The sequence below is a fragment of the Bufo bufo genome, chromosome 5 (assembly GCF_905171765.1).
Source record: "Bufo bufo chromosome 5, aBufBuf1.1, whole genome shotgun sequence".
NCBI lineage: Eukaryota > Metazoa > Chordata > Amphibia > Anura > Bufonidae > Bufo > Bufo bufo.
Window position 1 is genome coordinate 141,997,673 of NC_053393.1, and position 18,005 is coordinate 142,015,677.

At 43.4% G+C, this 18,005-nt stretch overlaps 1 protein-coding gene across 1 annotated transcript in view; it reads left to right on the forward strand.

Moving 5' to 3' along the window:
- Nucleotides 1–16,304, forward strand: part of LOC121002432 (ethanolaminephosphotransferase 1-like) — a 71,929-nt gene extending 55,625 nt beyond the window's left edge. Inside the window, exons 14-15 of the mRNA XM_040433889.1 lie at nucleotides 5,587–5,639; nucleotides 16,229–16,304. Coding sequence (XP_040289823.1) covers nucleotides 5,587–5,639; nucleotides 16,229–16,241 — 66 coding nt within the window. The 3' untranslated portion in view covers nucleotides 16,242–16,304. The remainder of the gene's footprint in view (nucleotides 1–5,586; nucleotides 5,640–16,228) is intronic.
- The last annotated feature ends 1,701 nt before the right edge of the window (nucleotides 16,305–18,005 follow it).

Consider the following 18,005-nt stretch of genomic DNA (forward strand, 5'->3'; position numbering starts at 1 on the left):
TCCGTCACCCCCAATGTCAGTGCCAGTCTATCGGTGTCAGTCACTCCCAATGATTCCAGAATGACTTTACCCTTAATCCATGTAGCACCTCCTTATGGGGTACGGACGGCCATAGGCTGACCTTTTAACACAAGTACAACTTTAGACTCAGTTGTTGGAGAGGTTCTCCCATGGACAGATACGTAGGTCTTTACAAGGCAGGTCAGAATTTCTGGTAAGAGGTGATGTCATAGTACCTAAATACTAACTGCGGGAAAGAACACCGCACTCACTGACATTCAGTCCAACCCTTACAAACGTCACCGTTCTTGGGGTTAAAGTGGCAAATGAACTTGGTAAAGGAGGGGGGGGGGGCCTGTCCCTAGGGAATCTACTCTTCCCCATTCACACAAAAACAGGTCACATCCCTCCCAACACCACCAGATTCCATTAAATGTGTGTACCCATAGAGACTCATGCAACCTGGCATATCTCTACACCTCCAAAGACACAGGTAGGTCGCAGACCCCTGTGTCAATGGGAAACGACTATAGGATGCAAATGTGTACAGCCAAATAATAACTCACCGCAATGCGTTGGGCGAGTTTCCCTGGGTATAGGCTGTCACACATTTGTACCTAGAGTGTCTATAGGTCCACAATCAACCAACAAACATAATCAATATATATACAATACAATGTGCTATGGGGTTTCAGGGTAGTACATGTTATACGTCCCGAACCCTCATAGGAAACAAAGTGTCCATAAAATATTTGGCTACAGGACAAAGTTGGAGTTATGTCCTGAGCCTCCTCCTCCGGATAGTTCTGCAAAGTTCTGTCTGGTTCTGGTGTATTTGGTCAGTAAGTCCCTTGACCCTCCGATTACGATGACCAGAACCAGAAGAAGTTTCACTGGGTGAAACAAGTGATAAGTTCTTCCACCCGAACGTCTCCCAAGTCTTCCTCCAGAGCCTTAAATAATGCTCCCGCTGGATTGTGGCACAGTCTTCTCTAAAACACCTCTAGGCAGAGGTCGCTTAGTTGCCAAAATCCAGTGGGATCCTCTGGAGCTTCACAACAGTGTCAGGGGGAATAGCTGGCCTCTTCTGTGGCATCTCCTAGGTTTTTCTTCCGCTCCATATAAAATCACACCTATGGCAGAAGAAAACACCAGGCGCTCCCAGGGGAATTTCTCCCCTAACAGTGCAATTAAATGTGAAAATTTCCAGCACCAATACCTTTAACCCATGGGTAGAGAAAGGTATTGGGCTGCCCTTTATCTCACAGGACCCCTCGTTATCCCAACACTGGTGTCTGAACACCCTACCTTCAGAGGATTGAGTCCTCTGCTGCACATCCCTCTGCACCAACAGATAAGGATGGCCACCCTACTAGGTTAGGATAACTGGAGTTCTGTGGACAAAGCACCATCTTGTTATTGATGGCACCGCATCCCCGTCCACCCATGTGTACCCAGGCTGATTTCCCCCTGTGATCCCGTCTTGTGGGGTCCCGCAGAACCAATGGCATAGGCATGCCCCGGCTCCCCAGGACCCCACAACACAAGAACACAGTCCACACTCTGCTGCCAAACACTCTGCGTCCAATCCCTATCAGAGCTGTGCTGCCTGCTCGGACTAGAATTAAGTGCGCAGCACAAGATTACACCAATGTTGTCTGTCCGCCCCAGTCCCCAGCGCAACACAGCCCTACCGAAAACCTTGAGCAAAACAGTGTTATCTGTATCGATCTGAGACCCTGGCTGCCCAGAATAATATCACATCATCCTTTGTGTAGGATTTCCCGTGTGATATTATCTGCTCGCGAACCTATACGTTCTCGATCCACAGTGTAACACTGTTCCACTGCAAGGGGACACAGAATGAAACAGACAGCAGATGGGACTTACACCACTACATAAATCAGCATGGTATAACACATCCACAGACAAGGACTACCACCATCAACATCAAGAAAAACTTACAAACAGATAACAAAAACACACAACATGGACATACACAGGGAACAAACGGTGTAACAAATAGTACAGGGGTGTCAAATGTTGCCTAGCCTAGCTTGGCCACTCTGACCCCTCAGCAGCTGGTGATGCTGCCGAGAGGTAACCCCGTTATGGCCAGGCTGACTAGACCCCACTGCACAATTTGTTACCTGGCTGATACTGTTGGACACATTGCAATTACCTGCACAAGGGCAATTCCTTGCAATGTGTCCTTTGTTCCCACACCTGAAACACGTGACTTGGTTTCCTGTCCTGTGTGTTATGTTCCTATCTGTTTCGCAGTGTCTCGCTATGTGACCTAGGCCACCACATGCAAAACATCTGATGTTTGCTCTGCATGGCCCAGGTCCATCTACGCTGCAGCCGTGCTCCCTTCTCCTGAATTGTTCCATCCTCAGGGACGCACTCTTCACAACAGTTCTTTTTCCCAAACTCAGGGAAAAATCTCTGTTAGTCTGGACCGGCTTGACCTGATCATTAGACCGGTCACAGACTACTCTCCCCCCTTGTGGCCCTGCACAGGGCAACGTTTTGGGAGATTCCGACCCTGGCTTTACGGAAAAAGAAAGGGCCGGCACCAACCTGGTGATAACTTGTTGCATGCCAGACATTAGCTGGGACCTTACAGCAACCTGAGCCTTCAATTTGGCTACCGTCACGTCAGTAGAGGCAGTCCGCTCCTTGAAGGCCTTGACCTCAGTATAAGACTGAGTCAACTTAGCCTCAATTTCCTCCTTCTGCCTCTGCAGCTCTACTAACTGTGACTCTATCCTAGCCACCTGCGCATCTCGGTCAACAGTAGACTGCACATTCTCTGCCAGCTGCGCCTGCAATGTCGAAACCTGGTCCGAATTACTGGCACAGCATTGGCAGTGAATGTTCGGAGGAATTGTCTCTGTTGACTGAGACACCAGCGCCACTTCCTTTGGCTTGCAGATGCTAGCCTCAAACGTATGAACGAGTTTGGCCAGCATCCGAAGCCGTTTGGTGGCCTTGTTCAAAACCGTCCGTTTGTTAACACATAGCTTGTCGTAACTACAAGCCTGTGTTAACAAATCGGACCACAGCATTTCTGCTGACTTGTGAGTGGTGGGGAGGATGGGGTTAAATGTGCTGTGTTTAGCTAGCTGGTGTAGTGTGGAGAAGTCCATACTCCCGTTTTGATGAGAGGTCATCTTCCTTGGTGTTGTCCTTTGTTGTCCCTTGTATGCTGCGTGGAGAAGGTCCTGTAGTATCTGGAACGCCTTCTCCCGCTCAGCTGGACTTCTCTGTTCAGCTCCAACGGCGATGGTCCTCTCTTCAGTGACGTATGCGACGACTTCTCTCCAGTGTTCAGTGGGCGTGCAAGGCAATCAGAAAATCGTTAATACACAAATCAGAAAGATTTAAATTCTCTGCTGTAGAGATTGCTCCGTGTTTGGTTCTGATTGAACAAAAACGCTTTACCTGTACGAACTATCAGGCAATGGACGCTCAGAATCCACTGAACGCGTCCCTCCCGCCTGACTAGTTCACAGCGTAAACGATTTTTTTCACCAAAAACAAACACAGAAAACAAATTCCTAGCAGTGGGCCTGGCTCGCCAATGTAAAGGGGGAATATTAATCACCAATATTTATGCAAATATCGATAATTAATATTCATAAATGGGAGGAGCCGTCTATTGATGACTCCGCCCATTTATACCTAAATAAACATAAAACACTACTGATTACCTCTGATTGCCTATACATTACACTGAACTACACTACGTACGACTTACTATCACTATACTACGGCGGCGACTAGTAAAAACACCATACACTGTATTATGAACAATAAGGAATATTTATTACACAATACAATTATACAAGTCTAACAATATGCTATATCTATATATATTCATAGATCAATGGATATGAATATATATACATACAGAAGTACACACCGCAGTATAGAAATGGTACTACAATAAACACAATACAAGCCTAACTACTCTACACAGCACAATCCCAAATTCCACCCCACACACTATCTATATAATACCATAATACATTTATACACACAAATATCAATAACCTACCCGCCTGACTAATCACTGTCCCTATGGGGTACAAGGAGTTAAACACAATGGTGGCTCTGCAGGGGATTAATACCTGCAGGCCAAGGGACACAGGGTTATGAGTTATCAGGGCAGTGGTAGCAGGGATAAGGCATTGAAGGGGTTAATGGTCAGGACTCTGCAGGCACAGGGCAATGCAGAGGTTAATGCTCTGCAGGGATTTATTCACACACTATATGTCACAGTCTAATATTTGCTTATAATTATATATATCTATATCAATGGAATAGATATATATATTTATAGCAGCACACAACAATATAAGTAACAATACACTATTACGGTACTAACTACACTAACACATTCCCCAGTCCTCCCCAACATCTAACTACAATTGTACTAATCCCTACGGGGAATAACCAGGGGTTATTACGGAACAGGGGATATGAGGGAACTACAATCCTGGGGGAACACAGGGGATATATGATTATAGGGGGACTCAGGGCAGGAGAGGTTAAGGGTAACCAAGGGTTATACAGGGGGTGACTGGGCTGCTTCCAGGGTACAGGCTCATCAAGGATTAATGCTGAGACATGAAGTCAGCAGCCAGGGGTTAGGGGATGGTTGGTACTCAGCCATTTTTCAGAGCCATGTGGCCTCTCTTCAGGGTGCAGCGCCCATGTGCCTCATTGCAGTCCAGGAATCCAAGAGAGCGCATGTCTGCCATGCTGGGGGCTTTATACCACCAAAGCAGCCCCCCCTCCTCCTTCTTCAACAGGAGGGTGATGACATCATCGTGGGGTCGTGTGACGGAATGCTAGAGCTGAAACAAAGGACTTCCTGCACAAGCTGCAAGCCCCCAGCTGCTGCTACAACATAACATCACCCACTCCCACGTCATAAACGAACCAGGCTGATCAATATATATATGTACACATATACACACTACACAACCTGGGGATACTTAGGTATATACATCCATATAGATGTTTGGGGCCCATCTACATGCATGTCCATATACACAATATCATAAATGGGCAGTAATAAGCCCACCTGCATATGGATATATTATACATAGAGATGTATGCTGACAAGGGGGCATACATACATCTCCATGTATACACCCATACCACCTGGACCGGCCCATGCAAAAGGGCCAATATACATGCATATATGTAAGGGCATATATACATATATATTTAAATCCAAACTTCCCTCAACAGATGGCGTAAACTTAGACAGGCTTTCTGGGCATGCACCAAGTCTATGACAGTGGCTCAGGCTGGATGGCAAATCTGGTACAAGGATAGATGCTTTTCTCTGACTCTATACCATCTATTAGTTGGCTTAGTTTGAGACAGAATTTTACACCAGAATTGTGGAGGAATTTTGGTGCCTATTAGGCCAATTTTCTCTTAACCTAGATGTGCACCACTTTTTGCCTCACTTTGGGCCGCAAATCTAGGTGCACTGACATTAGTAAATGTGATCATGGTACTGAATGTGTAAATACTAATCTTGTATTTTATTTTATTTTTTCTTAGGGGAAGCAGCTGAGCAGACATTTCCATATTTACGTATTCTCTCTAAAGAAGCGGTATGCAGATTGAGTGTCTGACATGTAAATCCACAGGTTTCATCTTTTTATTAGAAGTACTGTAAGCAACATGCTGTAAATATTAATATTAGTTTATTCTGGAGACATCTAGAATGAGTTCCAAAAATTGTTTCATAAACTAGTTGAAAGGACAGAGTTTTTTCTCTTGTGCAGCTTTTAACACTAGAACCAGATGTAAAGAAAAGACATTGAAGGATAGTTTTACATTCCAGTGCAGAACAAATGCAGATGTGTCACTCTTTTTATTTTTCAACGTACACAAAATATTTACAGTTCTACTATGAGTTGTTTCTATAGGCAAGTGATATATATTTTCGTGTTCATGTGTTCTTTATTTCTTTGTTTTTTATCTTCTTCAATATAATATGTGATAGGAAAAGACACTAAGGTCCCTTTCACACGAGCGAGTTTTCCACGCGGGTGCAATGCGTGACGTGAACGCATAGCACCCGCACTAAATCCTGACCCATTCATTTCAATGGCTTTGTGTACATGAGCGTTGTTTTTCACGCATCAGTTCTGCGTTGTGTGAAAATCGCAGCATGTTCTATATTCTGCGTTTTTCACGCAGCCCTGGCCCCATAGAAGTGAATGGGGCTGCGTGAAAAACGCATTGCATCCGCAAGCAAGTGCGGGTGCGATGCGTTTTTCACTGATGGTTGCTAAGAGATGTTGTTTGTAAACATTCAGTTTTTTATCACGCGCGTGAAAAACGCATCAAAACGCATTACACCCGCGCGGAAAAAACTGAACAACTAAACGCAACCGCAGACAAAACTGACTGAACTTGCTTGCAAAATAGTGCGAGTTTCACTGAACGCACTCTGAACGCATCCGGCCCCAATCCGCAACGCCCGTGTGAAACCAGCCTAATACTTAGGCTGCGTTCACACGGGCGAGATTTCCGCGCGGGTGCAATGCGGTAGGTGAACGCATTGCACCCGCACTGAATCTGAACCCATTCATTTCTATGGGGCTGTTCACATGAGCGATGATTTTCACGCATCACTTATGCGTTGCGTGAAAATCGCAGCATGCTCTATATTCTGCGTTTTTCACGCAACGCAGGCCCCATAGAAGTGAATGGGGTTGCGTGAAAATCGCAAGCATCCGCAAGCAAGTGCGGATGCGGTGCGATTTTCACGCATGGTTGCTAGGTGACAGTCTATAAACTGTATTATTTTCCCTTATAACATGGTTATAAGGGAAAATAATAGCATTCTGAATACAGAATGCTTAGTAGGTGGTCAATTGAGGGTTAAAAAAAAAATAAAAAAATTAACTCATATTCTCCTCTTGTTCGCGTAGCTCCCTGTCTCTTCTTTACTTCTCAAAAGATGAACTATGGGCTAAAGGACCTTTGGTGACGTCAGATCACATGGTACATCACCGCGGTGATGGACCATGTGATTGGAGCATGTGATCTGACGTTACCAAAGGTCCTTTAGCCCATAGTTCATCTTTTGAGAAGTAAAGAAGAGACAGGGAGCTACGCGAACAAGAGGAGAAGGTGAGTTAATTTTTTTATTTTTTTTTAACCCTCAATTGACCACCTACTAAGCATTCTGTATTCAGAATGCTATTATTTTCCCTTATAACCATGTTATAAGGGAAAATAATAACATCTACACAACACCGAACCCAAACTTGAACTTCAGTGAAGAAGTTCAGGTCTGGGTACCACAGTCGGTTTTTTATCACGCGCATGCAAAACACATTGCACACGCGCGATAAAAACTGAACATCGGAACGCAATCGCAGTCAAAACTGACTGCAATTGCATTCCTACTCGTGCGGGTTTGCCGCAACACACCGGGACGCATCCGGAACTAATCCGGACACGCTCGTGTGAACCCAGCCTTAGGCCTCTTTCACACAAGCGTGACGGATTAGGTCCGAATGCGTTCAGGGTGTGTTCAGGGAAACTCGCACCATTTTGCAAGCAAGTTCAGTCAGTTTTGTCTGCAATTGCGTTCAGTTGTTCAATTTTTTCCACGCGAGTGCAATGCTGTTTGATGCGTTTTTCACGCGCATGATAAAAAACTGAAGGTTTACAAACAACATCTCCTAGCAACCATCAGTGAAAAATGCATCGCATCCGCACTTGCTTCTTCTGCGTTTTTCACTGAAGCCCTATTCACTTCTATGGGGCCAGAGTTGTGTGAAAAATGCAGAATATAGAACATGCTGTGTTTTTCACGCAACGCAGAACTGATGCGTGAAAAAAAACACTCATGTACACAGACCCATTGAAATGAATGGGTCAGGATTCAGTGTGGGTGCTATGTGTTCATGCGCGGAAAACTCGCTCGTGTGAAAGAGGCCTAACTTCTTACCTCCTTCACAGGCTGTCTTTGTAATTACTGTTCCAGGCTGTCTCTGTAAAGCCTCATGCACACTACCATGCCGTGTTTTGAAGTCCGCAAGTTACAGATCCGCAAAACACAGATGCCGGCCGTGTGCGTTCCGCAATTTGCGTAACAGAACGGGTTGCCCACAATAGAAATGCCTATTCTTGTCGGCAAAATAGACATGTTCAATTTTTTTTTGTGGGGTTGTGGAACAGAGCAATGGACAAAAATGCGGCTCGGATGCAGACCCAAACAACGGTCGTGCGCACGAGCTCTAAGGCTATGTTCACACTAAGTTCAGTTAGGGTGCAAATAATGCAGCGTAATCCAGTAAGAGCAAAGTGTATGAGATTAGACCAATCTTTTGTAATTTTTCATTTTTCTTAGGTGCAGAAATTGACTTGTCGTGTGGATTGTTAAATCTGCAGCATGTCAAATGTTTGCGTTTTTCTTGTGCAGATTTCACCCTTATCAATGGAAGGGTGAAATCTGCATCAAATCTGCAACAAAATGTGCATAAAAATGCACCAAAAATGCTTTTTTTGGTGCAGATTTCCTGCACATAAATTTGCACCGAGTGCAAGTACCCTTAAAGAGTAACTAAACTTTTATAATAATTTTTAATCTGTTGTCCCTAACCGCCTAAATAAAATGTTTCTAATATACTTTATTAATTTTCAATTTTTACTATACTTTTACATCCCTAAAGCGCACCATTCAGTGTGCGCTTAAAACGTAACTGTCCTGCAGTTCTCTTAGCTTAGTAGAGCAGGCAGAAACAGGAGCCCGCTCCACTTAGATAATCCTGGCATAGTACAGGGGTACAGGGTACCCATGTGCTATGCCAGCAGTTAGTAAGTGTCCGGGGAGCTAGGGCAGGAGCAGCAATGTGCGCTCCTGCCCGTACTCCCTGCGCTGCTGCTGCCCATTCATAAAATGAGTATTATGTACACTGCTGAGCTGTCGGCGTGTATGGAGATCTGAGTTTTAAGCGCACACTGAATGGTGCGCTTTAGGGATGTAAAAGTATAGAAAATTTATAAATAAAGTACCTGTATATTAGAAAAATGTTATTTAGGGGATTAGGAACAACATATTAAAAATAATTATTACAGTTTAGTTATTCTTTAAAGTCTCCTGACTAGATATGAAACTGAATGGTATATAGCTGCATACCTCTGCCGTTAACTGCTATTGTTATAAAAACATATGCTGTGTTATATAACTTTTCTTATTGGACACAATTGAATTGGAAAGCACAGTTTCAGTACAGTTAAAAAAGTTATGATGGCGCATAATAGTCATGTGTACGCTGGTGTTGTATCTTATACTACAGTATATTGAAAAAAAACTACTTTTTTTTAATTTGACTGTTCCCACTTCATTTTTCGACGGGGAAACCTGATGAATGCAACTGTGTAAGAAGAAATGACATTGCCCTTTCCCCAGTAGTATAGGGACCCATGTCTCGTCAAACTCAAAGTGACAGGTGCCACGCCCCTTTTTCACACCATAACCCCTCCCAGAAACGCCCTAACCCGCCCAGATCTCTCCCCTCGCTGCCCCAAACCACGCCTAAATGCCTCCCTCTTTGATATGAATTTCCTATCATTTTATATGGTTTAATATAAATTTTATATCAAATGATAAGCTTTTTATATCACTTTATAAGTCCTTATCAAATGATAAGCTTTTATTAACTAATACCTGAACATCTGAACGTTTGTATGGTTGTATACTTAAAATGTTAAACTTTATTGGTATATCCTAAAATATAGAACGGGAGTAACATCCAAGAGAACTAATATTTACAATAGGGGTTATCACTTGTATAGCACTCGCTCCGGCCAGTAATCAATCCCACCCCATTCACTAATATGGGGTATATGAAGGGAATATGTAACTGCCGGGCACTAGCTAGCAAGTAGATGCACCCCTATCAATTGTGGAGCATCCACCAAAGATTTGATGTGATGCTTCCACAAATAAATCAACAGAAACCGAGCACTGAGAGGGGGAGGGGGATAGTGAATTGTAATACAGAGAAGCGTGGGTAATGGTGCTGGCTGCAGTAATATTCAGAGCGTTATTGAGTGCTCATCCTGCATAGCCACCCAAAAGTCCACAGTTACTCCTATTCCTTCCCCAAATAAGATCACCCTCTCACAGATACTTCAGTGCCTGGGACGGCACATCGCCCTGTACCTAGTCGCTAAAGTCTGTTTATGTCTATATGTTGCCCATTAACTGCTCGACGCGTTTCTTATCGCTAATCATCAGGAGCTGGGGCTTAGACACACAACACTTAACAGACAAACACACAGCGCTGCCCCTCTCAGTTGTGGAGGCGGCAGCGTCGGCGATAGGATGGCCGTGACGCGGGCGCCGGGAACAGCTGTTTAAGTCACCTAGGCCACTCCCATCAAAGGCGGAGATCATCCCTGAGGCGGCCTATTAGAAGGCTAGATGTGCGGTTGCGTAGCAAGCCACCGCCCCTGTGTTAGCCACCCCACTCCAGGGACGAAACATCCGAAGTGTCAACACACCAAAGGTATCAAATCACAAAATGACATAAAAGTGGTATAAAACTGTATCAAAAGGGCATGCCAATATATAAAAGGCATATCAAAATGATATCAAAGTGATATCAAATCACAAAATGACATAAAAATGGTATAAAACTGTATCAAAAGGGCATACCAATATATAAAAGGCATATCAAAATGATATCAAAGAGATATCAAATCACAAAATGACATAAAAGTGGTATAAAACCGTATCAAAATGTTATAAATGGGATATAAAGTGTTAATAGAAGCTTATCATTTGATAAGGACTTATAAAGTAATGTTATAAAGGTTATGGTGTGAAAAGGGGGCATGGGTTCCTATACTACTCTCCCCTGTTATACAGAAGGGCATGGGTTTTACAGTAAAAGTCTGCTTATCTAGCACCCATTCATTTCCAAGTCCAGCAGGCGCACATGCAAAATAATCTGAATCTCAACTTGAATGCAGAATTCATAAAAAATGAATGGTTTTCCCATTTTCCAGTATAAGATATGATAAACAAAATAGTGCCTTTACAAAATATAACTTGTCCTGCCAAAATTAAACCCTCATATGTCAATGTGAATGGAAAAGTAAAAAAGTTATGACTATTTGAAGGCAAAGAGGAAAAAACAAAAATTGTTGCGGAGGTTCTGAATTTGGTCACAGTTGTTAAAAGGGTTCCCATATACATATCGGCTTGTGTAGTGCAGCTGAGAACTGCACTACAGTTATTTCACGAGTTGCTATGGTTTTGTGATGCGAGTTAAACCTCATTCACACATCAGTGTTTGGTCAGTGATTTCCATCAGTAATTGTGAGCCAAAACCAGGTGCGGCTCTAAACACAGAACAGGTGCAGATCTTTCCCTTATACCTTATGTCTGTGGAGGCTTGAATCCTGGTTTTGGCTCATAATAACTGATGGAAATCAGTGACTAAAACACTGATGTGTGATTGAGGCTTTAAAGGGAATCTGTCACCAGCGAACGCCCTATCCAACTGTTTGCAGTTGCCCTCCTCTGTGTTTCTATAATTCTCATTTAGATTTAACTTAAACGTTACTACTTACTGCTCATGTCTGACAGCACACAACACCGATATACTTATTTTATCTGACAAATGTTCCATAAAAAACAAGTTTTTCTTTTAAATTAAGATATGTCAGAATTTCTTTTTTTTCAGCACATCTTTTCACTCGATATGATACTTTTATTTAACAGGCAGTATTTTTGCTGTACCAGAAGGTGGTGCTGTATTAACATAGGGCAGGGATGCTCAACTTGCGGCCCTCCAGCTGTTGCAAAACTACAACTCCCAGCTTACCCTAATAGCTGTAGGCTATCCATGCATGCTGTGAGTTGTAGTTTTGCAACAGCTGGAGGGCCGCAGGTATGGCATGCCTGACATAGAGGGTTATTTATTAAGACCGGCGTTTTATACGACAGTCTTAATAACCCCTATATCTGGCAGTTGATCCGCTGAAATTATGAAGAGGCGCCGGCCTCTACATAACTTCGGTGCATGCAGCTACAGTCTAAATGTAAGCCAGCTTCCTTCTTGCCGTATGTTTATACCATTTTCTATGCCTAAAACAGGCGTAGAAAATAATGAATGAGATGGGTCTGCCAGTCCATCCCCTTCCCCGATGCCCATGCTGCTCCCACTTTTTTAGACCGGCCGTGAGCGGGGAAAAGTCGCAGTTTATATGCTCCACAATCTGCATCACAAATACACCTAATACAGGCATATTTTTGGATATTAAATGACCCCCATAGTTTGTAAGGCTGAAAAAAGACATCTGTCCATCTGGTTCAGCCTGTTATCGTGTAAAGTTGATCCAGAAGAAGGCAAAAAAAAAAAACATGGGGTAGAAGACAATTTTTCTCATTTTAGGGGAAAAAATGTCTTCCTGACTCCAATCAGGCAATCAGAATAACTCCCTGGATCAACGACCCTTTTACAGAAATCTATTAACTATAAGTTATAAGTCTCACTGCTCTTACTGTAAAGAATCCGTTTCTATGTATGTGTAGAAACCTTCTTTCTTCCAGACGCAGAGGATGTCCCCTCGTCACAGTCCTGGGTATAAATGGATCATGGGAGAGACCTCTGTACTGACCCCTGATATATTTATACATAGTTATTACATCTCCCCTCAGTCGTCTTTTTTCTAAAATAAATAACCCTAATTTTCAGAATCTTTCAGGGTACTGTAGTCCGTCCCCATTCAGGTTATTACTTTAGTTGCCCTCCTCTGAACTCTCTTCAGCTCTGCTCTGTCTGCCTTGCTCACAGGAGCCCAGAACTGTCCACAGTACTCCATGTGCGGCCTGTCTATTGATTTGTTAAGTTGTAGGACTACAGTATCTCACAAAAGTGAGTACACCCCTCACATTTTTGGAAATATTTTATTATATCTTTTCACGGGACAAGACTGAAGATCTGACACTTTGATACAATATACAGTAGTCAGTGTGCAGCTTGTATAAGGCCTTTTTCACACGAGCGTGACGGATTTGGTCCTGATGCGTTCAGGGTGCATTCAGTGAAACGCGCACCATTTTGCAAGGAAGTTCAGTCAATTTTGTCTGCAATTGCATTCAGTTGTTCAGTTTTTTCTGCACGAGTACAATGCGTTTTGATGCTTTTTTCACTCGCGTGATAAAAAACTGAAGGTTTACAAACATCTCCTAGCAATCATCAGTGAAAAACGCATTGCATCTGGGCTTGCTTCCTGATGCAATGCATTTTTCACTGAAGCCCCATTCACTTCTATGGGGCCAGGGCTGCGTGAAAAACGCTGAATATAGAACATGCTGCGTTTTTTCACACAATGCAGAACTGGCTTATTGAAATGAATGGGTCAGGATTCAGTGCGGCTATGCATTTACATCACGCATTGCACCCGCGCGGAAAACTAGCTCGTGTGAAAGCGAACTAACAGTGTAAATTTGGTGTGCCCTCAAAATAACTCAACACACAGCCATTAATATCTAAATCTCTGGCAACAAAAGTGAGTACACCCCTAAGTGAAAATGTCCAAATTGTACCCAAGGAATCATCGTGAATGATAGGTACGTGTCACCGAGGATCCTGGCCTCGGTGGAGTAAGAGCCGGTTTTTATGTGTCAGCAGCAGCTGCTGTTTGACACCTTAATACTTAGTATGGCTGTAATAGCTGATCTGGGATGGCTCTTACTGGGAGTAGTCAAAGTGCTGGGTGGGTGACTACTCCCCATGTTCCAGGCTGGGTTTTGCCAGGCATAAAAACCAGCCAGCACTGCCAGATGGAGAGGGTTACCTCTGTCTGACAGTGGAGCTCAGGAGGTCTGTGTGCTGTGATCTGAATGATGTGTTGGGATCCGCAGCTCAAGCCGGGCTGGAGGACTCAGACCCCTGTGAGGGTGAACAGGCCGCATAACGCCTGCCTGTGGACTTGACAAAGCAGAACTTTCAACAGGGTGTGAAGTAACACCCAGGAGAAAAGGTGACTGTTTTATATATGAACTTTTCATGTGTGTGAACAATCACCAAGCAACTTTTTTTTTTATTCAACATTTTATTTGGTTTTCATGAAGTAACAATCAGTGTACAATATTCAAGATGATACAGAGAAAATAATTACTTAACACCCTTCCCACCCCCCACCCCAAACACCCTCCCCATCTGGATACGACTCACCCTCATATATTTTAATTTTCCTATGTAGAGTTGTTAACCAACTTTGTTACTACTCCACTTTCAACCTCCAAAATGTCCCTTTTAGGTCTTTCATTAAATGCGTTTTTGTTTTTGCTTTCACGTGTGAATAAACACTGATGTTTTGAACCAAGAACTTGTATTTGCCTCTGTGCTGCACCCTCTAATCATAACTGCCAGAGCGAATCCCCACACCAATTAGCCATTTTCCCTCGCCGGTGTCATGTGACTCGTTAGAATTACAAGGTCTCAGGTGTGAATGGGGAGCACGTGTGTTAGATTTGGTGTTATCGCTCTCACACTCTCTCATACTGGTCACTGGAAGTTCAACATGGCACCTCATGGCAAAGAACCCTCTGAGGATCTGAAAAAAAAAATTGTCGCTCTACATAAAGATGGCCTAGGCTATAAGAAGATAAGAACACCCTGAAACTGAGCTGCAGCACGGTGGCCAAGACCACACAGTGGTTTAATAAGACAGGTTCCACTCAGAACAGGTCTCAACATGGTTGACCAAAGAAGTTGAGTGCACGTGCTCAGCGTCATATCCAGAGGTTATATAAAACTCAAAATAAAAAGATGTATGAGTACTGCCAGCATTGAGCATATTTAAAAGAAGAAAAACTACCACAAGAGGACACAGTTTTAAATTAGAGGGGCAAAGGTTTAAAAGTAATATAAGGAAGTACTACTTTACTGAGAGAGTAGTGGATGCATGGAATAGCCTTCCTGCAGAAGTGGTAGCTTCAAATACAGTAAAGGAGTTTAAGCATGCATGGGATAGGCATAAGGCTATCCTTCATATAAGATAGGGCCAGGGACTATTCATAGGATTCAGATATATTGGGCAGACTAGATGGGCCAAATGGTTCTTATCTGCCGACACATTCTATGTTTCTATGGAGGAGTGGAAGAGGATTCCATGACCAAAAGAGTTAAAGTAGTGCTGGAAAATAATGGTGGCCAAACAAAATATCGACACTTTGGGCACAATTTGGCCATTTTCACTTAGGGGTGTACTCACTTTTGTTGCCAGCGGTTTAGACATTAATGGCTGTGTGTTGAGATATTTTGAGAGCACACCAAATGTACACTGTTATACAAGCTGTACACTGACTACTTTACATCGTATCAAAGTCAGATGTTCAGTGTTGTCCCATGAAAAGATATAATAAAATATTTACAAAAATGTGAGGGGGTGTACTAACTTTTGTGAGATACTGTATGTTTTTGTCATGTGCATGTGTGCCCTTTTTGATGCACCCCATAATCTTATTGGCCTTGGCAGCAGGTCCTGACACTGGTTTCTACAGTTAAAGAGGTTGTGTCACTTCAGCAAGTTGCATTTATTACGTAGAGAAAGTTAATACAAGGCACTTACTAATGCATTGTTATTGTCCATATTGCCTCCTTTGCTGACTGGATTCATTTTTCCATCACATTATACACTGCAGGTTTCCATGGTTACGACCACCCTGCAAACCATAGCGGTGGCCATGCCTACACACTATAGTAAAAAGTGCCGGCCTCGAAGGTAGCCGAAACCGCGGGAGCGTGCGTAAGCTGGTGCTTTTTCACATAGTGTGCAAGCCTGGCCACCTCTGCTGGATTGCAGGGTGGTAGTAATCATGGCAACCAGCAGTTTATAATGTGACTACATTGAATAACTTCGGTACTTGATTTTTAAAGTGGAACCGAAACTTGGAACCAAACTCAGCTTCGGTTCCAACTTATACCGCCTGGTTCCGACTTGTAGTTACACGCAACTTTGCAAATAACTAACTTTGGCTTATCGTAGCCCATACATTTTAATACTGTACAGAGACCGATCTCTGTACAGTATTAATCCGAAGTTTTGAACAAAGCGTCTTCGGATGTAGCATCCAAAGCTTGCGTGGCTCACTAATTGGCACTGTCCCCTAGCTTACCATTATCATGAACATTCATTATTTTAATCTATCTTTTAGGGAAATCATCTGACAAAAACTTTCACCATTTAAATGCCTACCTTGAAGAAATATGAAGCCTGAAAATCGAAAGACTCTGAATACCTAGTTTTATATAACAGCTGTCTACCATGTGCAGACATCATCGTAATGAACATTGGTGAATGAGAAGAGACAGGGCTTACGTTATGTATATAACTCGGTTATAGTTTACATCACTTTATACAGTTTGGAATGTTTTATTAATGTATTTCATTTCTTTTTTGTATTTGTTCTTTTAAATAATAAAAATATAAATGTACTGAATTTGTTCATGTAAGTGCTTAGCTATGCTGTTAGTGCTGTTATATGTGTCACGTTACTAAGATACACTATTGTAACGGTCACCTACACACACACACAGGGGGGAGGATAGTGACCACTGAGCTCCACCTTCACCCCTGGCCCTGCCTACTTGCCTCACGAGTCCCGATGACAGGGGACAACTGGACGGCAGTCCTTAACTTAGGATACGTGCGGGAAGGACAGACAAGACAAATAACGGATAGTGAATGGACCGGATCAAAACCAAGAGGACAACGCAGTACAGAGGGATAAGCAAAGAATGGTCAGGAGAAGCCGGGGTCATAAATACCAGGAGAGTCGAGAAGTACCAAAGGAGTCCGTAAAGAATAGTCAGGTGGAAGCTGGGATACGCAGTACCGGAGGAGCAGGCAAAGGATCGTCAGGGAACAGGATCAGGTAAGTATACAGGTATCCAACAAACGCCAGGAACCTAAATTAACAAGCAACCTGTGGCCAGCAGGCTGCCTGTATTTATAGTGAGGAGTGAGGGTCATGTGAGAGTGGCCAGCGTCACATGACCGACAGACCGACCAGTCGAGCACCGAGTGATCAAGGCAGACCTAGGAGCAGGGAGCCTCCCAGCTAGCAAAGCCGCCCTGGGAACGAGGTCAAACACAGATCCTCGCTCCCGAAGCTAAGCAGCAGGTCAGCGGCTGATGGGAAACCGAGTGCGCCTTCGGCACACCGTTACAACTATATAGACAAAAGCATTAGCACACACCTCTTAAAAACATTGAAATCAATTAATTTTGTTCAGTCTCATTGCCGCAGGTGTATAAAATCCAGAACCTAGCCATGCAGTCTGCCTTTACAAACATTTGGGAAAGCAATTGTGGCAGAAAAGGTGAGGCGCAGAGGCGCTCATAGGGTAATAGTTTTTTTGAGGTAAATAGTTATCAAGAAAGATTAGTTGTGCTCACCTTTTTGTGTTGTGCAAGCATAGGCGCTCCTATTCATAATTTGAATGCAAAGATCACCTGCCTATTACACTCCATATCGTCTGCCTCCTATGCTGAATCTTGCAGATGTAGTTCATTCTACATACACATATACACCTCACAAGTACATTTAACAATGTTTGCCCTCCTATACCTATAACTACATGTGCTTACCCAAATGTTGCTTCCTCTATATACATACTGCGGGGTTTCGCTCTGGTAGACCAGATTAGCGGACGCAGTATAGAGGCAACAACAAGTTCTTTGGATCAAACAGTTCAGTGTTTTATTCACACTTTAGGCAAGTGACAAAACAAGCCGTCGTAATCAAACAAAAAGTCCCCTTGCAGTGTTGGTGGTAATTCACACCATGCGGCAATTCTGCCTCAGAGTCCTTGACCATAGCAGCACCAACCTGTTTTCACGCCAAACAGGTAGCAAGCCTTCATCCAGACACAAGGCTCCCAGATCCCAACACAGAGACCTGGCTTCTGAGCCCAGCTGCCTATTTAAGG